Below are 21,465 nucleotides of genomic sequence, written 5' to 3' on the forward strand. Positions count from 1 at the left end.
ATTCCGATGAGGGGTTACTCTCAGCCATGCCTGAGGATTTTGCAGATGGGGAAGATGAGGAGGACGACGAGCTTGCGGAGAGCACACAGCACACCATTCTCCCCAACAGCCAGGATCTTTTTCTCAGACTGACTGAAGTAGCCTCCCAACCCTCCCAAGGTGGTATCCCAGACCATGAAGCCATAGAAGGGACCTTTGGTGAGTGTACCTTTGTAAATATAAAACATGGTTTAAAAACAAGTGTTTTTTAATGATTAATTTGCCCTGAGGACTTGGGATGCATTCACGGCCAGTACAGCTACTGGAAAAGTCCGTTAACGTGTCTGGGAATGGAGCGGAAATCCTCCAGGGACATCTCCATGAAGCTCTTCTGGAGGTACTCCAAAAGCCTTTGCAGAAGGTTTCTGGGCAGGGCAGCCTTATTCCGTCCTCCATGGTAGGACACTTTACCACGCCATGCTAGCGGCAAGTAATCTGGTATCATTGCATGACAAAGCCTGGCAGTATATGGTCCCGGTGTTTGCTGGCATTCAAGCAATATCCGTTCTTTATCTCGCTGTGTTATCCTCTGGAGAGTGATATTGTTCATGGTAACCTGGTTGAAATATGGGAATTTAATTAAGGGGACAGAGGTGGCCATTCCTACTGGGCTGTTTGCCTGTGGCTGAAAAGAAATCCTTCCCTGCAGTTAGCCAAGCGGGGGCAGGGGAGCCATTGGCACTGAGCTGTTCGCATTTGGCTAGCAGGGATCTTCTCTGATACCAGCCATGCGGTGGGGGGAAGGGTAAAGCGATCATCCCAGATAATTGGATGGGGGGGCGGGGTTAGTTTGGTTTCTGCTGCTGCACGTTAACACGAAAACCGCAGCACTCAATGGGCTTTGCTTGGTATGGGAAAGGAGGGTGCTACTTTTATGAAGGTTGCAGAAGCCGAAAGAGAATGGCTTACCATGGCCACATGCAAGCCGAATTCTGTTGCCCGGCCCTGTGTCTGTGATCTCTAATACCAAAGTCACAGGCACTCAATATTAAGATGCAAAATGCGACCTTGTACCAAAATCACATGTGCTATGTAACTATGAACAGTGTTGTTCACCACGAAAGAGTATAAGCATTGTTCTGTAAAAGGTATCTTTTTAAATACTTCTCACCCTTTTTCCCTCCCACAGCTGCAAATTTTTCAAGCCTCCCTCCTCCGTCCCGAAGGCTATCTCAGAGAAGGTGGCGAAAAAAAATGCATGCGAGACGAAATTTTCTCTGAGATCATGCAGTCAACCCACAATGAAAGAGCTCATCTGAATGAGTGGAAGGACATGGTATGAAAGTACAGGAAAGCTGCTAATGAACGTGAGGACAGGAGGGACACTCGAGATGAGAGGTGGCGGCAGGAAAATCAGAGGAGGCAGGATGCAACGCTGGGGCTGCTGCATAATCAAATGGACATGCTCCGGCATCTGGTGGAGCTTCAGGAATGGCAGCAGGATCACAGAGTGCCGCTGCAGCCCCTGTATAACTGCCCTCCCCCCTCCCCAAGTTCCATAGCCTCCTCACCCAGATGCCCAAGAATGCGGGGAAGGGGGAAAAGAGGCTCCGTGCACCCACCCACTCCACTCCAGTGGACAGCCTAAGCAAAAGGCTGTCATTCAACAACTTTTGAAGTGGCTTTTTCCTTCCCTCCTCCCAAACCCCACCCGGGCTACCTTGTCAGTTCTCTCCCTCTGTTTATAATCAATTAATAAAGAATACATGATTTTTAAACGATAGTGACTTTATTTCCTTTGAAAGCAAGCTGTGATCGAAGGGGGGAGGGTGGGTTGCTTACAGGGAATGAGTCAATCAAGGGGGCAGGTTTTCATCAAGGAGAAACAAACAGAACTTTCATGACTGGCCAGGCTACAGTGTGAAACTGGTTTTCAAAGCTTCTCTGATGCGCAGCACTTCCTGGTGTGACCTTCTAATCGCCCTGGTGTCTGGCTACACGTAATCAGCGGCCAGGCGATTTGCCTCAGTCTCCCCCTTACTCTCACAGAGATTGTGGAGCACACAGCAAGCAGCAATAACAATGGGAATATTGGTTTGACTGAAGTCTGAGCAAGTCAGTAACGTGCGCCAGTGACTCTTTTAAATGGCCAAATGCACATTCTACCACCATTTTGCACTTGCTCAGCCTGTAGTTGAACAGCTCCTGACTACTGTCCAGGCTGCCTGTGTATGGCTTCATGAGCCATGGCATTAAGGGATAGGCTGGGTGCCCAAGGATAACTATAGGCATTTCAACATCCCCAACGGTTATTTTCTGGTCTGGGAAGTAAATCCTTTGCTGCAGCCGTTTAAACAGACTAGTGTTCCTGAAGACGCGAGCGTCACGAATCCTTCCCGGCCATCCCACGTTGATGTTGGTGAAACGTCCCTTGTGATCCAACAGTGCTTGCAGCACCACTGAAAAGTACCCCTTGCGGTTTATGTACTGGCTGCCCTGATGCTCCGGTGCCAAGATAGGGATATGGGTTCCATCTATCGCCCCACCACAGTTAGGGAATCCCATTGCAGTAAAGCCATCTACTATGACCTGCACATTTCTCAGAGTCACTACCTTTGGTAGCAGCAGCTCAGTGATTGCTTTGGCTACTTGCATCACAGCAGCCCCATAGTAGATTTGCCCACTCCAAATTGATTCCCGACTAACCGGTAGCTTTCTGGTGTTACAAGCTTCCACAGGGCTATTGCAACTCGCTTCTCAACTGTGAGAGCTGCTGTCATCTTGGTATTCTGGCACTTCAGGGCAGGGAAAAGCAAGTCACAAAGTTTCGCGAAAGTTTCGCAGCCACTGGGAATCGTCCCACACCTGCAACACTATGCAGTCCCACCAGTCTGTGCTTGTTTACCGGGCCCAGAATTGGCGTTCCACGGCTATAACCTGCCCCATTAACAGCATGATCTTCAAAGCACTGGGTTTGAGAGAATTCTGTGTCCATGTCCTCATCACTCTCGTCGCTGCACTGCCGTCACTGCCTGGTTTTTCAGGTTCTGGTTCAGCATAAACTGCACAATAATGCGTGAGGTGTGTACAATGTTCATGACTGCTGTCTTGAGCTGAGCGGGCTCCATGCTTGCCGTCGTATGGTGTCTGCACAGTTCATCCAGGAAAAAAAAGACGCGAAACGGTTGTTTACCGTTGCTTTCATGGAGGGAGGGAGGGAGGGAGAGGGGGGCCTGATGACATGTACCCAGAACCACCCGCGACAATGTTTTTTGCCCCATCAGGCATTGCGATCTCAACCCAGAATTCCAATGGGCGGGGGAGACTGTGGGAACTATGGGATAGCTACCCACAGTGCCACACTCTGGAAGTCGACGCTAGCCTCGGTACTACGGACGCACACTTCCGAATTAATGTGCTTAGTGTGGCCGCATGCACTCGACTTTATACAATCTGTTGCCAAAAATCAAATTCTGTAAAATCGGAGTAATCCTGTAGTGTAGACATACCCTCAGACCAAGTACCGCCTGCAGCAGCCAGGAACTGCAATAGCAGGGAATGCCCTGCTCAGCCCAGGCTGGAGCATGCTCAGCGCTGACAGAATCTTTGGGGAATTTAGCTGTTAAAAATCAACGAAGGCTATGTCTACACTCATAGGTGCCAACTCCGTGGGTGCTCCGGGGCTGGAGCACCCCCAGGGAAAAATTGGTGGGTGCCCCAGCTCACCTCTGTCGCCTCCCCTGAGAGCACACCACTTCTCCCCCTAGCTCCCAGCGCTTCCCACCACGAAACACGGAAAACACTGGGAGGGAGGGGGAGGAGGAGGAGGAACACGGTGCGCTCGGGGAAGAGGTGGGGCTGGGGCAGGGATTTGGAGAAGGAGTCCAATAGGGGCAGGGACTTTGGGGAAGGGGTTGGAATGGGGGTGGGGCAGGGGCGGGGCCGGCGGGGCGCAAGTACCCAGCGGCGCCGGGAAAAGTTGGCACCTATGTCTACACTTACCATTTAAAGCGCAAAAAGTTCCTTTTTTGTGCTAAAAACCACAGGAGCATCTACACTTGTTAATGACTTTTTGCAGTGAAACTCAGAAGTTTCACTGCAAAAAGAAAACCACCTTCACAAGAGGCATACAGCTCTTACCGCTGTTCTTTTTGTACTGTTGTGAAAGTGAAGACACATTCTATCAGTGTAAACACCTTTTGGCCTCCAAAGGATATCCCACAGTTCCAAAAGTGACCACTCTGGCCAGCATCTCTGCTGCTCTGATGCCAGGTAAACGGATGTCTGCCCCTCCCCCTGTAAGCCCCGGGAAGTTTGAAATTCCCTTTCCCTTTGCTTGTAGATGTGGTGGGGAAAGCAGCCAGACAGCAGAGGGTTTTAAAAAAAAAATGCCCTGAAAGAAACAAGGAAGTAATGGGGCTGCTGCGACATAGATTCTAGGACTGGAAGGGACCTCGAGAGGTCATCGAGTCCAGTCCCCTGCCCGCATGGCAGGACCAAATACTGTCTAGACCATACCTGATAGACATTTATCTAACCTACTCTTAAATATCTCCAGAGATGGAGATTCCACAACCTCCCTAGGCAATTTATTCCAGTGTTTAACAACCCTGACAGTTAGGAACTTTTTCCTAATGTCCAACCTAGACCTCCCTTGCTGCAGTTTAAACCCATTGCTTCTTGTTCTATCCTTAGAAGCTAAGGTGAACAAGTTTTCTCCCTCCTCCTTATGACACCCTTTTAAATACCTGAAAACTGCTATCATGTCCCCTCTCAGTCTTCTCTTTTCCAAACTAAACAAACCCAATTCTTTCAACCTTCCTTCATAGGTCATGTTCTCAAGACCTTTAATCATTCTTGTTGCTCTTCTCTGGACCCTTTCCAATTTCTCCACATCTTTTTTAAAATGCGGTGCCCAGAACTGGACACAATACTCCAGCTGAGGCCTAACCAGAGCAGAGTAGAGCGGAAGAATGACTTCTCGTGTCTTGCTCACAACACACCTGTTAATACATCCCAGAATCATGTTTGCTTTTTTTGCAACAGCATCACACTGTTGACTCATATTTAGCTTGTGGTCCACTATAACCCCTAGATCCCTTTCTGCCGTCCTCCTTCCTAGACAGTCTCTTCCCATTCTGTATGTGTGAAACTGATTTTTTCTTCCTAAGTGGAGCACTTTGCATTTGTCTTTGTTAAACTTCATCCTGTTTAACTCAGACCATTTCTCCAATTTGTCCAGATCATTTTGAATTATGACCCTGTCCTCCAAAGCAGTTGCTTCCCCTCCCAGTTTGGTATCATCCGCAAACTTAATAAGCGTACTTTCTATGCCAATATCTAAGTCATTGATGAAGATATTGAACAGAACCGGTCCCAAAACAGACCCCTGCAGTACCCCACTCGTTACGCCTTTCCAGCAGGATTGGGAACCATTAATAATTACTCTCTGAGTACGGTTATCCAGCCAATTATGCACCCACCTTATAGTAGCCCCATCTAAATTGTATTTGCCTAGTTTATCGATAAGAATATCATGCAAGACCGTATCAAATGCCTTACTAAAGTCTAGGCATACCACATCCACAGCTTCACCCTTATCCACAAGGCTCGTTATCCTATCAAAGAAAGCTATCAGATTGGTTTGACATGATTTGTTCTTCACAAATCCATGCTGGCTGTTCCCTATCACCTTACCACCTTCCAAGTGTTTGCAGATGATTTCCCTAATTACTTGCTCCATTATCTTCCCTGGCACAGAAGTTAAACTAACTGGTCTGTAGTTTCCTGGGTTGTTTTTATTTCCCTTTTTATAGATGGGCACTATATTTGCCTTTTTCCAGTCTTCTGGAATCTCTCCCGTCTCCCATGATTTTCCAAAGATAATAGCTAGAGGCTCAGATGCCTCCTCTATTAGATCCTTGAGTATTCTAGGATGCATTTCATCAGGCCCTGGTGACTTGCAGGCATCTAACTTTTCTAAGTGATTTTTAACTTGTTCTTTTTTTATTTTATCTGCTAAACCTACCCCCTTCCCATTAGCATTCACTATGTTAGACATTCCTTCAGACTTCTCGGTGAAGACCGAAACAAAGAAGTCATTAAGCATCTCTGCCATTTCCAAGTTTCCTGATACTGTTTCTCCCTCTTCACTAAGCAGTGGGCCTACCCTGTCTTTGGTCTTCCTCTTGCTTCTAATGTATTGATAAAAAGTCTTCTTGTTTCCCTTTATTCCTGTGGCTAGTTTGAGCTCGTTTTGTGCCTTTGCCTTTCTAATCTTGCCCCTGCATTCCTATATTATTTGCTTATATTCATCCTTTGTAATCTGTCCTAGTTTCCATTTTTTATATGACTCCTTTTTATTTTTTAGATCATGCAAGATCTCGTGGTTAAGCCAAGGTGGTCTTTTGCCACATTTTCTATCTTTCCTAACCAGGGGAATAGCTTGCTTTTGGGCCCTTAATAGTGTCCCTTTGAAAAACTGCCAACTCTCCTCAGTTGTTTTTCCCCTCAGTCTTGATTCCCACGGGACCTTACCTATCAGCTCTCTGAGCTTACCAAAATTTGCCTTCCTGAAATCCATTGTCTCTATTTTGCTGTTCTCCCTTCTACCCTTCCTTAGAATTGCAAACTCTATGATTTCATGATCACTTTCACCCAGGCTGCCTTCTACTTTCAAATTCTCAACGAGTTCCTTCCTATTTGTTAAAATCAAGTCTAGAACAGCTTCCCCCCAGTACCTTTTTCAACCTTCTGAAATAAAAAGTTGTCTGCAATGCAGTTCAAGAATTTGTTGGATAGTCTGTTCCCCGCTGTGTTATTTTCCCAACATATATCCGGATAGTTGAAGTCCCCCATCACCACCAAATCTTGGGCTTTGGATGATTTTGTTAGTTGCTTAAAAAAAAGCCTCATCCACCTCTTCCACCTGGTTAGGTGGCCTGTAGTAGACTCCTAGCATGACATCTCCCTTGTTTTTTTACCCCTTTTAGCCTAAGCCAGAGACTCAACTTTTCCGTCGCCTATGTCCATCTCTACCTCAGTCCAAGTGTGTACATTTTTAATATATAAGGCAACACCTCCTCCCCTTTTCCCCTGTCTATCCTTCCTGAGCAAGCTGTACCCATTCACACCAACATTCCAACCATGTGTACCATCCCACCAAGTTTCAGTGATACCAACAATGTCATAGTTGTATTTATTTATTAGCACTTCCAGTTCTTCCTGCTTATTCCCCATACTTCTCGCATTTGTATATAGGCATCTAAGATACTGGTTTGATCTTTCCTCCCAGTTTTGTCCTGATCCTCCTTTCTCTCTGCCAATATAGCCCACACTCCCTCTCATGAAGCATGTGCAGAAAGGGGCACTGAGCAGGGACCCAGAATGCCTTCCGCTCACCCTTCCTTCCGACAAGACCTATCAAGAGAGCTGCACTGTGGGATAGCTGCCCAACAGTGCTGCTTTCATCTGCGATGGAAGTGCTGCTAGTGTAAACGCTCTCTGACACCTGAGGAATTGAGTACACAAACCAACGTTTTTCTTTCACCAGTGCCCTATCACCAGTGAAACTTACAGCGCAAAAACTCTGCAAGTGTAGACATACCCAAAGTCTTTGCTGAGCATGTGCAAACTGAGATTATTCAAAGGGTTGTAGTTTGGCCAAACGTGGGCAGATTTTCCTGGGATGACAAAAGGCATGTCCCTGCCACACAGGCCACCCCCAGTTCCAAAGCATGCGGGCGCTAGAGCTTTTATTTAAAAAAATAGCCATCCAAAATAATCTGGGTAACACTACATGGTTTCCCGCAGCCTCACTCCTGGACCCTGCAGAAAGGTTTTAGATGAAATCTTCCAGAAAAATTCAGAAACCTGGAATGAAACATTTCAGCCTGTACAGATAAAGGCTGACAAAATTATTGCCAAAGCTAATGCGTTCTAGGGCACGTGAGCCCAGAGCATTCGAGGGTCACGTGACAGCAGCTGCAGCCAGCGCTTATGGACGGTCTCCAGGTACTGCTGCAGAAGAATGGGGATGATGGCAGATGAACCTGAGGTGGGGATCCTCCCCATACCTAGTCCCCCTGAAAACAGTAGTAGGAAGGAATGGATCCTCTGGACACCTAGTGAAGATCTGGGGTGAGGGAACAGGCCAGTCTGAAGATGCTGGAGGGGAGGAGGAGACCCCTGGCCTTGCCCCAACCTCCAGGGAGGTGATGCAATGTAAGTGGGGCCCATGCTAGCTGTGGGGAGCGAGGGGTCATGCAGCCCGTGCAGGGGGAGGAAGGGAATGGGCAGGATATCCTCTATCTCATCTAAGCGAGGGCACGGGCCTTAAGACGGAGCCTCATGAGCAGGCACAGCTGAAGGGATGGCTGCAGATGCTGGAAGAGGTGGCCATGCCACCTTCTGCCCTCATTTTCACTTGATTTAGACCCAAACCGAGGCTCACCGTAACAGCACTTTGATGGAGTTTGAACTGTGGATCAGACCCAAATGTTGCAGCACGGCCCCATCTCTAATTTTATCTGATCGGCCTTGCTCATTCAAATTGCTATGAGGAGTGGCAGAGCGGGTAAGGGAGGAGAGGGTTTGTGTGGGGATGTTGGAGGGTACAGAACTCCACCTTGCTCTTTGCCTACACTTCAGCTAGTGAGATCTGCCTGGGGCAAGGCAGGAGAAGGACATGCTCAGTGTGGCAAAGCACTAAGGAGAGAAGTGCCTGAATTTAATCCCTCTGCTCACATGGGACTGACTCTGGGCCCAGCCCCATATGCAGAGCTCAAAAACCTAACTTTCTTTGACCTTCTCTTGCCAGGTAACATCAGGCGTCGCTGGGAATCAGGCAAGATCCTAGATTGCTGGCCTGTCCCTATGGTCAGAGTTCTCCTGCTATCCAAGCACCTGCCTTCACAACCAATGCAACTGTCCCTGTATACGGGCTCCTTCCTTCCTTTCCCTTTTCCCAAAGGTGTCGACTAACCAGACCCAGTAATGGAGGCACAAACTGGAGCCTTTGCTTGCCCTAGGTGAAAGGAGGAAAAACCACTGACAAACATTCACTGTCTCAGATCTACAAATCAACCAGCCAGCAGCCATCCCCTTCCCAACGGGCGACTAGAACAGCAAACCTGGTGGCTCCCTGCCTTAGTCCATCTCAGCCTCCTCTCGGCATCCAGGGTGTGACTAGCAGAAGGCTGTGCCAATCACAGGTGTAAGCAGGGACCCAGAACTCTCTCCCATCCAGGAGCCCAGTCTTGCTCTCACAGGGAAGTGAACACTCATGGGGAAGAGGCAAGGTTTTTGCAGAAACTCACAACTCTTTCACTAGTAAATGGGAACCACTCTGGCTGCCCACAATGCTCACTGCACTGCCCCAAGAATTCCCCACCTAGGAAACAAAACAATGGCCCTTCAGCTTTAACTCCAGTGACTCTCAGTAACCTCTCCTCGGAAAGGCTCGGGCTTATGCTTGGCTGGTCAGCTTGCAGGGTCAGCATGGAGTAGGAGCTTTGATCTACATTCCCCAGCCCTACCTGCTCCAGTTTCAGAGCAGGTAGTGAGTGTGCCCTAAGCTCCTACTTTCCCTGAGGTCCAAAGACCCAAACCACTGACTGAACCCCACTCTCAGGAAGGGACGGAAAGAAGAACCCTGTATTGTTTCCTCAACCCTGGTCAACCATAGGAGGAGAGAAGAAGATGAACCCTTGGTGTTTCTTCTTCATGGAAACACTATTTCAGCACCCCACCCCAATTTTAGACAACTCTTGCAATATTCATTATTTTTGTTAAAGGCCGAGCTCCTGGAGTCATGTGAATCTGAGATTTAATTAAAAAATAAACCCTTTAAGCAAACAAGCTTTTACCCTCATGGCTGTGGCAAAAAGCTTGAAAACATGAACACTAGAGGCGCAAAACCCAGATGGCAGGAATCCAACATTTATTATTATTTTAAAAACCCATCATTTTTAAGCCAATCATTAATTTTTTGTGGCCTGACATAATTTGTGGACTCTTGGAGCTAGCAATCCTGGACTGCTTTCTCCTGTGCCCAGGACAGGCCACAGGAGCTGGGGGGAGGCTCAGACAGAAGACTCCTCCAAAGTCAAACTCATTTTCCGTAAAGCCACTGTGCTTAGGACCATGCCTACTTGTCAGCATTTCAGAGTTTCAAGGTAAAGCTCTGTCATAAAATGGGAGAATCTGGGGGCCACCAGGTCCCTACCCACCAGAAGTGAATGTTAGAGTATTTTCCTTGTCTTGTTCTCTCATACCCAGAGCAGCATGCCATATTAATATAACATAAGGGCCTGAAATAGTCATCCCTTTCTTTCCGCCAAGCCTACATAAACACAGGCTGTCTGCCAAGGAAAGGCCATAAAATAAAGGCTCATAAATAAATGAGAGTTAAACTCACTGACCTCTCTGCCATAGGTCAGTTCTTGCCTTTTCCCTACCTCCATTTGTTTGTCCCCCTTTTCTTTCATTCTGCGCAAGTCCCTTCTTGCCAATGTTCCTTTTTTGCCTCTTTTCTCAGCTCTGTCTGCAGTTTTCTCTTCTCCTTTCATTCCCCTGTTCCCACTCCCCCCATCCATCATTGTTCAGCCCTGGCTCTCTGCCATGTTGCAATGACCATTTCCAGGGGCTTTGGAATGGGGAGGGGGGAGCAGGGGGCCATGGCCCTCTCACTTTCTACCAGCTGTAAGCACGAATAAGGGGGGCGAAGAGGAGTGAGCAGGGGGCAAGGTCTTGGGGGGGGAAGAGGCACCACGGGAGTGGAGTCTCGGGTGAATGGGCAGTGTGAAGGCGGGGCCATGGTTCGGGTGCCTGTGGGCCCCCCCCCCACCTTATAGGGAGTTTCCACTGAAACTGCCCATTTCCCCTCACTCTTCTCCTTCCATTCTTGGGTCCCTTTTCTCCCATCTCCAGGGAAATCCTTTCTCAAAGGCTACCCCCAGAGGGGAGTGCTGGACTCCTTTCCCCCCAGACACCTTCCCTGGGGAGTTCCACAAGGTTCAGTTCTTTCTTCTGTCCTACTCCTGCAGTGCTAGGAGAGGTGACGGGTTCCCAAGCATTCCTCTCGCTCCACTGGTTCCCTAGAGATCAAGTGACATTGAAGGTCTCTGTCCCTATTATAAGGCTCTGAACAGATGTGGCCCAGGTTACCTAAATGACCACTCCCCCTCAACTTCTCTGAGGGCCCTCAACAGCCCTCCTCCTCGGGAACAATGGGCTTGCCCCTGGCAAAGGTTTGAAGTGCCTCTGTGCAGGAGACAGGGCTTTCTCATGGGAGTCTAGCGTGGCATGACAAGGAGTAAAAGAAAGGTGTCAGATGAAATCAAACAGAATTTGGGGGTTGCTTGTTACACAGTGGAGTTGATATGTGTACTACCAACTTTCCCTCAAACTTAGTCAAGTGACTAAGAACTAGTCTTTTGGTCAAATGATTGACAAGGAGGACAAGACATTTAACCAAACGCCCAGTGTCGCTCAATGAGCTAAACAACCAAAGAGAGACCAAAGTATCGTATTTTATTGCAGAACGTCAAATACAAGAGAACATCTATCATCCAGAAACTGCAAATGCTGCTATGTATCAGCGCCCGGCATTCAAGTAACACCCATTGTTACATTCCAGTTTCTTACAGAAGTATTTCCACCTGCAGTTTCATTCAATGAGACCTCACCCAAGAGAGGAAAATTATTGATACGTAGATTCTCTCCCAGAGGCATTCTCAGGGTTTGCACTATTTTCCCTCAGCACAATGGCTTCTAGAGGTCCAGGAGTTATGGGAGAACTTCCCTCCAGTATTGCTGCCATGTAAACAACAACAGTGTTTGAAACAGCACCAAGAACACATCTTGGATTCCTCCCACTGACCTCTGCCTGCAGATGACCTGGGTGCAGCTAAGCTGTCTGCCACTCTCTCAGGATTCCTTCTGCATGCAAGCCTCAACCGCAGGGTTATGTTTCTTTTCCTCTAGTGGATGAGTGCACAGCTGCTTCTGACAGGAGCGCTCACACGTGCAAACAAAAACGTTATGGTCCCACCAATACTCACATGTTCACTTCCCAGGCCCATCTGTGGTCAGTAAAACTGGACACAGAACAGCGTGTGGAAAGCAAGCAGAGAACGGGTGTGAGCACAAGGAAAGGGCAAGCATTCAGAATGCCACTGGCTATTCATGAGGGCTTCTTTCAGCTTTCAAGCATACGCTACCACGGCCAGCCTCCTTTAGCGTCCAAACATAAGTGAACAAAATAAACAGGAGCAGTCCCTTAGCTCACCCTTTGTCCTAGGCTGGCATGGCCTCCCCTCCCAGGGATCTCTGCTGATCCCACTTCTTGCAGCTCCTCAGTCCCATCCAACTCTACTCCTTTGCTGGAACACTAGCCCCAGGGCTACCACCCTGAGCACCTGGCCCCTTGATCCAGGGACCTAACCCAGGTGAGCACCCTGCCTCTTCCCAGGGACAGCTTGTCCCAATGACTCCTCCTTTTCCTTCCTGCCCTCTGACAGGCCTTTATAGGCCCAGGTGTAGCCCCGCCCCCTTTAATCGGCTCCACCTGCTCTGACACAGGAGCACTGGGCCTGGCCTGCTCCCAGGGACCAGCAACCCTGTGACAAGGGCTTTATTATTATTTGTCATTTGCATTCCCATAGCATCTAGGAGCCCCCGGCATGGCCCAGGAGGACACCGTGGTGCTAGGTGCTGTACAAACCCACAACAAAAAGACAGCCCCTGCCCTACGGGCTGCCAATCTAATGGTGAGAGCGCTAGCACATGGGAAGTGTGTATGCATGTAGCCCATTGGTACTGTCTTCACAGGTGTGCAGCGTTCCCTGAGAAAGCATGCATGTAAAAAGAGGAGGAGGGAAGGTTGAGACATCCCCTTTAGCAGGATGCTTGTGCATGTGGGTGTGGGGGAAGTTCGGCAAGCTTGCAGGTGGGATGGAGGAGCAAAGGGGTGCGGCTGTAGGAGAACACATACATCAGGAGGAGGGTATATCTGGATCTCTGCATGGGCTTTGCACCAAGGAGGCGTTGCACCCAAGAGCAGCATGCCAAAATAAAAATTGTGTAGCTCAGAAATAATGGTGGCATAAATATGATTCCTAGATCTCCTTGCAATGACTAAGGGAGAAGTGGCAAGAACAGTTACTGCCAGTCAGTTCGACCCACCACCCACTCCCAGAACTTATCTTATGTTCCACAACTACTGCTCTGGCTGACTCTCAATGAAATCCTAAAAAGCAACAGAGGGTCCTGTGGCACCTTTAAGACTAACAGAAGTATTGGGAGCATAAGCTTTCGTGGGTAAGAACCTCGCCTCTTCAGATGCAAGAAGTGAGGTTTTTACCCACGAAAGCTTATGCTCCCAATACTTCTGTTAGTCTTAAAGGTGCCACAGGACCCTCTGTTGCTTTTTACAGATTCAGACTAACACGGCTACCCCTCTGATACTTGACACAATGAAATCCTAGGGGTACATGGAACAAGCAAAATACAGGCAATAGATCATCACAGAAACCCTATTTTCTTCAAAACGCCGAGTGACCTACAGTACGGTAAGTAGCTCATCATTGCACTGAGTCCAATCTTGTAAGTCCCACCCCAGAAACCAGCAAGCACCAGGCAAGCAGCATGTTTCCAGCTATACTGGCATTCCAGGAGAGGCTTTGTCAGTTAGCAGTGCTTCAGGGAATGACACATAGCCATGGTGGTAGCCCCTTGGGGAGATGTATTGCTCTATTCTGCTCTTTGGGGGCAGGGGCCTGCTCTTATCTGTGGGTCTATACAGCATGCCCAATGGGACCATGACTGGAGCTTCTATGTACTATCTCCCTATCAGGGCAACTGCTTCTAATACCCAAACATCTTCCATTTGAGATAGTGGAGCTATCAGACAGTAAACTATCCAATCTGTCAGAGACATCACATGTTCTCATATCAATGGATCTGCAGTGAAAACAATGTGAATTCATTGTTTGGATATTTACAATAAAGTGCATCTATAACCTATTTCTGGAATTGCCCATTACCTGAAAACTTTAGCACTAAATGTTAAATTACCATGACACTCTGCTGGAGACAGACTGTGCTAAGTGTCACCAGGAAAGTTAAACTGATTTTTCATGAACAGGAAATTAATGTACAAGACGGCAGGTAAGGAAAACAGGGAGTGTGGGGAGAAAAACATGCTCAGAACACTTCTGGTGTCAATTATCCAACCCTTCTCCACTCCTCCTTCTCACTGCCCCATGCACAGTAAGGGCCATCCAGTTTATTCAGGAAGCTGCCTTCTTTAACTCATTTTCTTAATAAAGACTCGCATGGTCTTCACCAGAACCAGTGCGGAAGGTTAGAACATGTGACTCTCACCCTGGAGTCAGTGCACGGGCTTAGACAGAACAATGCCCATGGTGAGGGAGCGGGATTCTCATGCCGGAGTTGACACACAGCGTTATTGCACAACGGACTCTAAGTTAGGGGGATTTGAGGCACAGGTCTGCACAGAACAATGCTCGTGCTGGAACTGCATTCTCACAAAGCACAGATTTCTGACTTGTGATGCAAAGCCACAAAGCAGGTGATTGCACGTAACGGGGCTGGATTCTCCTCTCAAGTGGGTGCAAATCAGTAGTCATTCCAGCAAAGACAATGAAGATAAATTGGTATAAAACCAGTGTGAACAGAGAACAGGACCCACTGTGGTTTACTGATCCTGCCAGCATGCAGAAAGGTCTCAAACGCCCCAGTGCTGGAGCTGTGAGGAGGGGGTAACAAAAGTTATGGCATTTTCTGAGGCCCGATCTAGCCTCCAAATGTCCCAGGCCCTAGAACCAAGATGCTCAGAGTCTTTCAGTGCTAAACATGCAATGAGCCTGATTCTGATCTCCAGTGTAATGCCATTGACATCCACGAAGTTACTCCTGATCCCCAGGCATGTAAATGGATTCAGAATCAGGCCCACCTCGTTTCTAATTCCTCTGGTGGCAGCATGTACAGCTGACCTGAAAACTGGATGGGAATATTACTATAAATAAGAATCAGTGGGAGGAAATGGAAGTGTGAAGCTAATCTTGTCGCTAGTTTAACAACCAGTTCAGCGCTGTGTGTCTTACAGTCCGTCCCAGATAGGGTGACCAGACAGCAAGTATGAAAAATCGGGACAGAGTGTGGGGGGTAATCGGTTCCCATATAAGAAAAAGCCCCAAATACCGGGACTGTCCCTATAAAATCAGGACATCTGGTCACTCTAGTCCCAGAAAACAAGGGGTTGGTACAACAACACAGACAGAGTCAGCCTTAGAGCCTCTGAGCAAAAGCACCAGGATCTCCCTTTAATGCAGAGATGCCCATGGACGCACATCCTCTCCTGAGTGGATAGAGAGAACACTTGCTTAGGACCTGGCACTGTGGCCTGCGAACACAGGGCACTTGGCAGTCAGCATGCTAGATGGATGGGGAAAGGGCAGTGACTTTTTTCGGAGGAGACACTCAAGGTCACTTGGAACCACCATTGCCCCTTCTGGTCCCTCCTCCACACAGCTGCTTATTTCAAATCCATCTGAGAGCTGGCCCTAGATTAGCTGTATGTCCTGTTACAACTGAGATCATACAGCCTTTGATCAATAGCTCTTCAGTCAGATGATAGTCACTGCCAGGGGGCATCTCCCTGCTCTGGCTCTGCTGGGATGCACTGGATAGAAAGTTTCATGTGAAAACAGAAAGGGGGATTTTAATCCTTCCTGTGTCCCAAAGCAGCCTGTGGAAGAACCTCCAGTCCACAATCAGACTCCCAATCAATTCATGGGCCTTATACAGTGGAAATGGGATCAAGGGTGTGACTTGCATACAATAAGGAAGGACTGATTCAGCTGCTTCAGATTCTCAAGGCTCTCCCTGGCTCACATTCTAAATGTGCTGGTTAATGTGCAGACAGGAGACTTATCCTGAGAGAGGAATAACAGTGATTTGTCAGACGTGTGTGTGTGTGAGTGAGAGTGAGACTCATGCAAAACCCTGCAGCAGGTCTTAGGCCTTGGCTACACTTGGGACTTCCCAGCGCTGCCGCGGCAGCGCTGTGAAGCACGAGTGTAGTCGCGCCGCCAGCGCTGCAAGAGAGCTCTCTCGCAGCGCTGTATGTACTCCACACCTCTCTGAGGGGAATAGCTTGCAGCACTGCGAGCGAGCGTGCAGCGCTGCAGGCGCTGATTACACTGGTGCTTTACAGCGCTGTACTCGCTGAGCTGGGGGGGGGAAGGCGCGTTTCCACACCCCTGAGCGCAGCAAGTTGCAGCGCTGTACAGCGCCAGTGTAGCCAAGGCCTTAGATTCTGTAGTCCCTGACCCTCCAAGAGTCTTACAAAGGCTCTTGGTAAGAGGGGGCCTGGAAAAGACAATGGCCAGCCCAGCCAGGCTCTGTACATTAAATCACGCAGTAGGTTTCTCTAATGAACTGTTCCTGTTCAAAAATATGGGGCAAATGTGGATCTGAACAACAGAAATACTGCCACAGTTGTAAAGGACCCTTTTCAAAATGAAAATAAGGGGAGCAAAGTTAAGCTTTAAAAGTGTTCATTCCAGATTTTATACCACTTTTCTGTAAAAAAAACAAACCAACCACCCAAACCACCTCCTCTATATAAGGTGATAAATATACTTCTCTCCGTACAGACATATTTTATTGGAAGATGGTTACTATCTCTGATTGTCAATTGATACACTTGTAAGAGCACTTAAATCGCTTTCCCCCCCCTGGTTTTTCTTATGATGCAGCACTGGAGGAATCGTTATTGCCATAGAAATGGTAAAAGGCAAAGGTGCTCAGATACCATGGTGATGGGCAACTAGATAGAGAGATAGCAATTTTAAAAGTAACACCCGCGATATACAGACTACCTAGCTCAATGCAGCCAGATGTGTGGGTGATGGTGACCCTCTCTATACAGATCAGAAGCACCTTTCAAGGTAACACTCGTCAACCTCAAATCACAGGCTGCCTTTGTCTGGAAATTGGTCAGCAATTAAGCAATAGCTTAATGAGCTTGCCCCCCATTCTCTGAAACTCCCCACTGGGAACAGAGAGAGCAAAAGATGAAATACCATTGAAAAGTGGACTGATTTCAAATAGGACATCAATAATCATAACATTCAAAAACCAGTAGGAGAACACTTCAACCTCTCTGGTCACTCAATAACAGACCTAAAAGTGGCAATTCTTCAACAACAAAAAACTTCAAAAACAGACTCCAACATGAAACTGCAGAACTGGAATTAATTTGCAAACTGGATACCATCAAATTAGGCCTGAATAAAGACTGGGAGTGGTTGGGTCATTACAAAACCTAAACTTAATTTCACCAATACTAATTTCTCCCTACTGTTACTCACACCTTCTTGTCAATTGTCTGTAATGGGCCACTCTCTTACCACTTCAAAAGTTTTTTTCCCCTCCCTTGGTATCCTGCTGTTAATTTATTTATCTCATTAGACTGACCTCACACTTGATAAAGCAACCCCCATCCTTTCATGTATGTATACCTGCTCCTGTATTTTTCACTTCATGCATCTGATGAAGTGGGTTCTAGCCCATGAAAGCCCAAATAAATGTGTTAGTCTCTAAGGTGCCACAAGGATGCCTGTTTTATCAGGCTGTGGTTTGCTAGCAAGCAAGAAAATGACAGATTCAGAATGTGAGGTCTGTCATTGGAGGAAAAATAATGGAGGCTGCAAATGGAATGTAAGGCATTCTCAAACGGAAAGGTCTGAGTAAAGTTCATGGTTTCTGTACATAAAAGAAGAATATACAGCTGGCTCCTTTCCCTATTCACTGACAAAGGTCTCAGGCACTGGGAGCATAGCTGCTAATTTGGGAAGAGTGGCTGCATTTGCAGCTTCACTGATTGATTAGTGGAGAATAGGGTGACCAGACAGCAAGTGTGGAAAAATCAGGACGGGGGTGGGGGGTAATAGGAGCCTATATAAGAAAAAGACCCAAAAATCAGGACTGTCCCTATAAAACCAGGACATCTGGTCACCCTAGTGGAGAATCCATAACTTCAGAGACCCCAGTGGGTTTTTCAGAAGTGCTCACTGTGGACTCTGCTCCCGCTCAAGTCCCTGGGGAAACTCCGATTGGTTTTAGTGGGAGCTTGGGTCAGTGCTGAAAATCCCACCCTATAGGTTTTCAGAGCTAGATAGCTGAACAAGTCTGCCCTTTAGAAGGACCCCTTCACTGCCCCCATGGCTACCCACACACCCCAGAGGAAGGCAAGTAAGTTGGTACAGGCCTATGAACAATAGCTACTAACAGCCCTGCAAAGGGTGTTAATAAAGTGGCAAAGGGCAGACCAAGTATGGAGAAGCTCAGGGCAGGGAGGAAAAAGGATGAGAAAATTGATCATCAGCCAGGTGTTCTTGTTTTGGTTCTGCATGTGCGTATGCAGCCCAGGTCATTTGGTCTTTCCTCCATGTGACACATTCACCCAAGACAGTCAAAAATATCATTAAAAATGCATAGCTCTGGATGATCCTCACACCATTCCTGAGCTCCTGGGGCAGTCCAGCCTCCCTTCCCAAACCCACATAGCTACTATTCTATTCCCCTCCCCCTTACTGCACACATGGCAAATACTGTTCTCTAGACATTGCAGCATCTTCTGTGTCGGAATCAGAAACTCCTGCACACCTGGGAGCCCTGCACGCATGCATCCATTAAAGGAGGGGGCAAATCGGGGAAGGGGAGCTGCTCTTGGAGGCTGTCCATCAATGAGAAAGAAATGACAGGAAACTGCAAAGCAGTGAATAAAGAGGGCACTGCAGGATGGGCAGCGTGTAGCATCCTGCAACCTTTTGTTCCAACACCCAGGCTTGGGAAAGTCAAGTTCAGCCCTAAAGAGAGGGCACCAAGCAGCATGCTCAGTTGCTGGACTGTAGTCAGGGATCTGGACTACAGAGCATTTCGAAGCAGACTCCTGCTGGGAACTCCATCTAATCCACTCTGTCATCAATACCAGACGTTTACCTTTATCCTCACCCCACCTCCTCCCCTTCAGAAAACCTGAGGAAGAGGCACCCTCTGCACAGCATAATTAAACCATGAGCCATGTGATTTGGGTCTCATATAGCACCAGCTCCGTCTTCCCCAGTGCTGTAAACCAAAACCCTTAAGGAAGTTATAGGATAATCACTCTGCCCCAGAACCCCCTATGTTTCCATGTGAGCTCTCCTTATATTGTGCAACAAATGCCTTTCCTTCAACCAGCCAGGTGGCATGTCAGAAGCAGGGAGCCAGACACGGTTTGGTTACAGAAGAGCCACTGCTAGACTCACGGATGGTAGAATCCCCAGCAGGAGGCTGTGAGCTGGGGGGATATTAACAGATAATTTTATGGCCAGGTCTTGCTGACTTGTTACATTCCCCCCCCCAAAAAAAAAAAAACATCCACCCACCTGGAAGGGTTTTTAATATCAATATAGGTGGGTAGGGGAAGGGAGGCTGCAGCTCAGGCACGTGGCAAGCATCAGGGTGTGTCTCCTCCTCTCGTCTTTATTTTCACATACAGCTTCTACAAAGCTCAGCAGGGCCGCTTTACACGGGACTGTCCAGTACAACCCCCACCACCCTGTATGTGCTAAGACACGCCAGCTGTTTGAGAGACAATCCAATAGCCAACAGCGCGCCTCCCAAATCAACCCACGCACCCCCGGAAAGGGGCAGCCCTGGAATTCTCTGCACTCCCAGGGCTGCTGACAGATGCCTGTCCCTGCTCCACCAGACAGGCGTTCAGCTACGAAGGGGAATGCAAAATAACAACAAAGTTCTTGAGTGGGTCCCTTGGGCAGGACCCGGGGTTTATTAGCACTGGGTCATTTATCCTGCGGTTTCAGTTTGACCTGAACCCTCTCCTTGGAGCAGAGATTGCAGCTCCATCCCCAGACGCCTGCCTATGCAGCACAGTCCCGCAGCCCGAGCCGCCCTCCCCAGGAGCCAGCCCACCAGCACCATGCACTATCGGGAGCCGGTCTCCCGGGGGCGTTCAGACGCTCTTTCCCGTGCTCGGCTCCGGATCAGTGTTAATGACAGCGGCCAGAAGCCGCCTATGTCCCCAGCACCTCGGTGCTCACAACCACCCCTCACTCGTACGGCGCTGTATGTAATTACACTGCTATCTCCAGCCCCCCACCCCCACGGGTCTACGCCGCAATGTGCCCGGCACTGAGCCCGGGTCACTTTCAACCCCGCCCCTCGGCACAGCTGCCCCCCTCCCGCACCTGGCTCCCTGGGCCCGGCCGCAGGATCGGGGCCGCCCTCCGCAGCCGCAAAGGACACGAGAGGCGCAGGCTACAGCACAGACAGGGGCCTTGGGTGGTGGTGGTGGTGCAGAACCACGACCTCCGGCTCCAAGGGGACCCCCCGGGATCGAGCGCAGGACTCACCGCTCTGCTCCCCCAGAAAAACCAGTTTGAATTTCCGCAGGGGGTTCCCGAAGTCTCCTCCCGCAGACATGGTGCCGGGCGTGGGGCAGGAAGGGGTCCCTGGGCGGGAGGAGGCTCCTTGCCTTCCCTGGGCTCGCTGGTCGGCGGAGGGGGTGGCCGGGCGGGGCCGGGACACGCCGGAGTCACTCCGAAGCGATGGGGATGCTGGCGAGCGCCGCGCTCTGCCTCCTGTATCTTCTCTCCCCCGCCCCGCCGCCAGCGCCTGCGCCCTGGCTCCCCGCTCCTGATGTCATGCTGGAGCAGCAAGCCAATGCAGTGCTGCAGGGAGCTTCGCCGGCTGCATCTGGGCAGGGCAGAGCTCCTTGGGCAGCCTCCCCCGAGTTCCAGCGACACTTACCTGCCCTGCTAGAGCCGGCTCCGGCTGCAGGGGGGCTAGCTTTCAAAATGTTGCCTCACCTGAGAGAGGCTGGGAGGGAACAAACTGTCCTCGGGGCTGTGCAGCAGCAGCAGATAGTAGGGGGGGGGGGGGGGGAGAGAAGGGGACGAAATACCTCCCCCCAAAACCCGCAGTCCAACACCCCCTGCTCCACACCAGCTCACCCTGCATACCAAGACCAGAGCCAGCCTCCTTCCTTCCCCTCCTCCTGCCTAGGGACAATAAAGGCTAGGCACAAGCATCTCCTTGCTGCCCGAAGGTGACCAATGCTGCACTGTTTAACAGGAATAACAAACAGTACAAAGGAATCGCATCCTGCACTGCTGAAGTGCAACCTGTTGGTATCGTTAGCATTTTAGTGTGGCCCAGAGGCCCCCTGGTGCTAGGTGCTGGATACACCCATAACAGCTGATCTCTGCCCAGTTTACACATTAAGGCTCTGGGGTGGCCATGCAGTATCATGGGCTAAACGGAGAAAGGAAGCATTCTCATTTTACAGACGGGGAGCCACAGGTCAGAGAATAAGTGACTGTCCAAGATCACATAGCAAGTCCCTGGAAGAGCTCCTGCACCCCATTCGAGACCAATCTACTATCTCTGGGG

General features: G+C 49.1%; 1 protein-coding gene across 2 annotated transcripts in view; it reads right to left on the reverse strand.

Annotated features, from left to right (window-relative positions):
- Window positions 1–21,048, reverse strand: part of RAB6B (RAB6B, member RAS oncogene family) — a 134,822-nt gene extending 113,774 nt beyond the window's left edge. Inside the window, exon 1 of one of the 2 annotated variants that reach the window (XM_034782478.1) lies at window positions 21,027–21,048. In XM_034782478.1, coding sequence (XP_034638369.1) covers window positions 21,027–21,033 — 7 coding nt within the window. In that variant the 5' untranslated portion in view covers window positions 21,034–21,048. Of the gene's footprint in view, window positions 1–20,426; window positions 20,671–21,026 lie in introns of those variants that run through there. The other variant, XM_034782476.1, reaches the window with a different exon arrangement.
- Between the last annotated feature and the right edge of the window lie 417 nt (window positions 21,049–21,465).

The sequence above is a fragment of the Trachemys scripta genome, chromosome 9, assembly GCF_013100865.1.
Source record: "Trachemys scripta elegans isolate TJP31775 chromosome 9, CAS_Tse_1.0, whole genome shotgun sequence".
Lineage (NCBI taxonomy): Eukaryota > Metazoa > Chordata > Testudines > Emydidae > Trachemys > Trachemys scripta.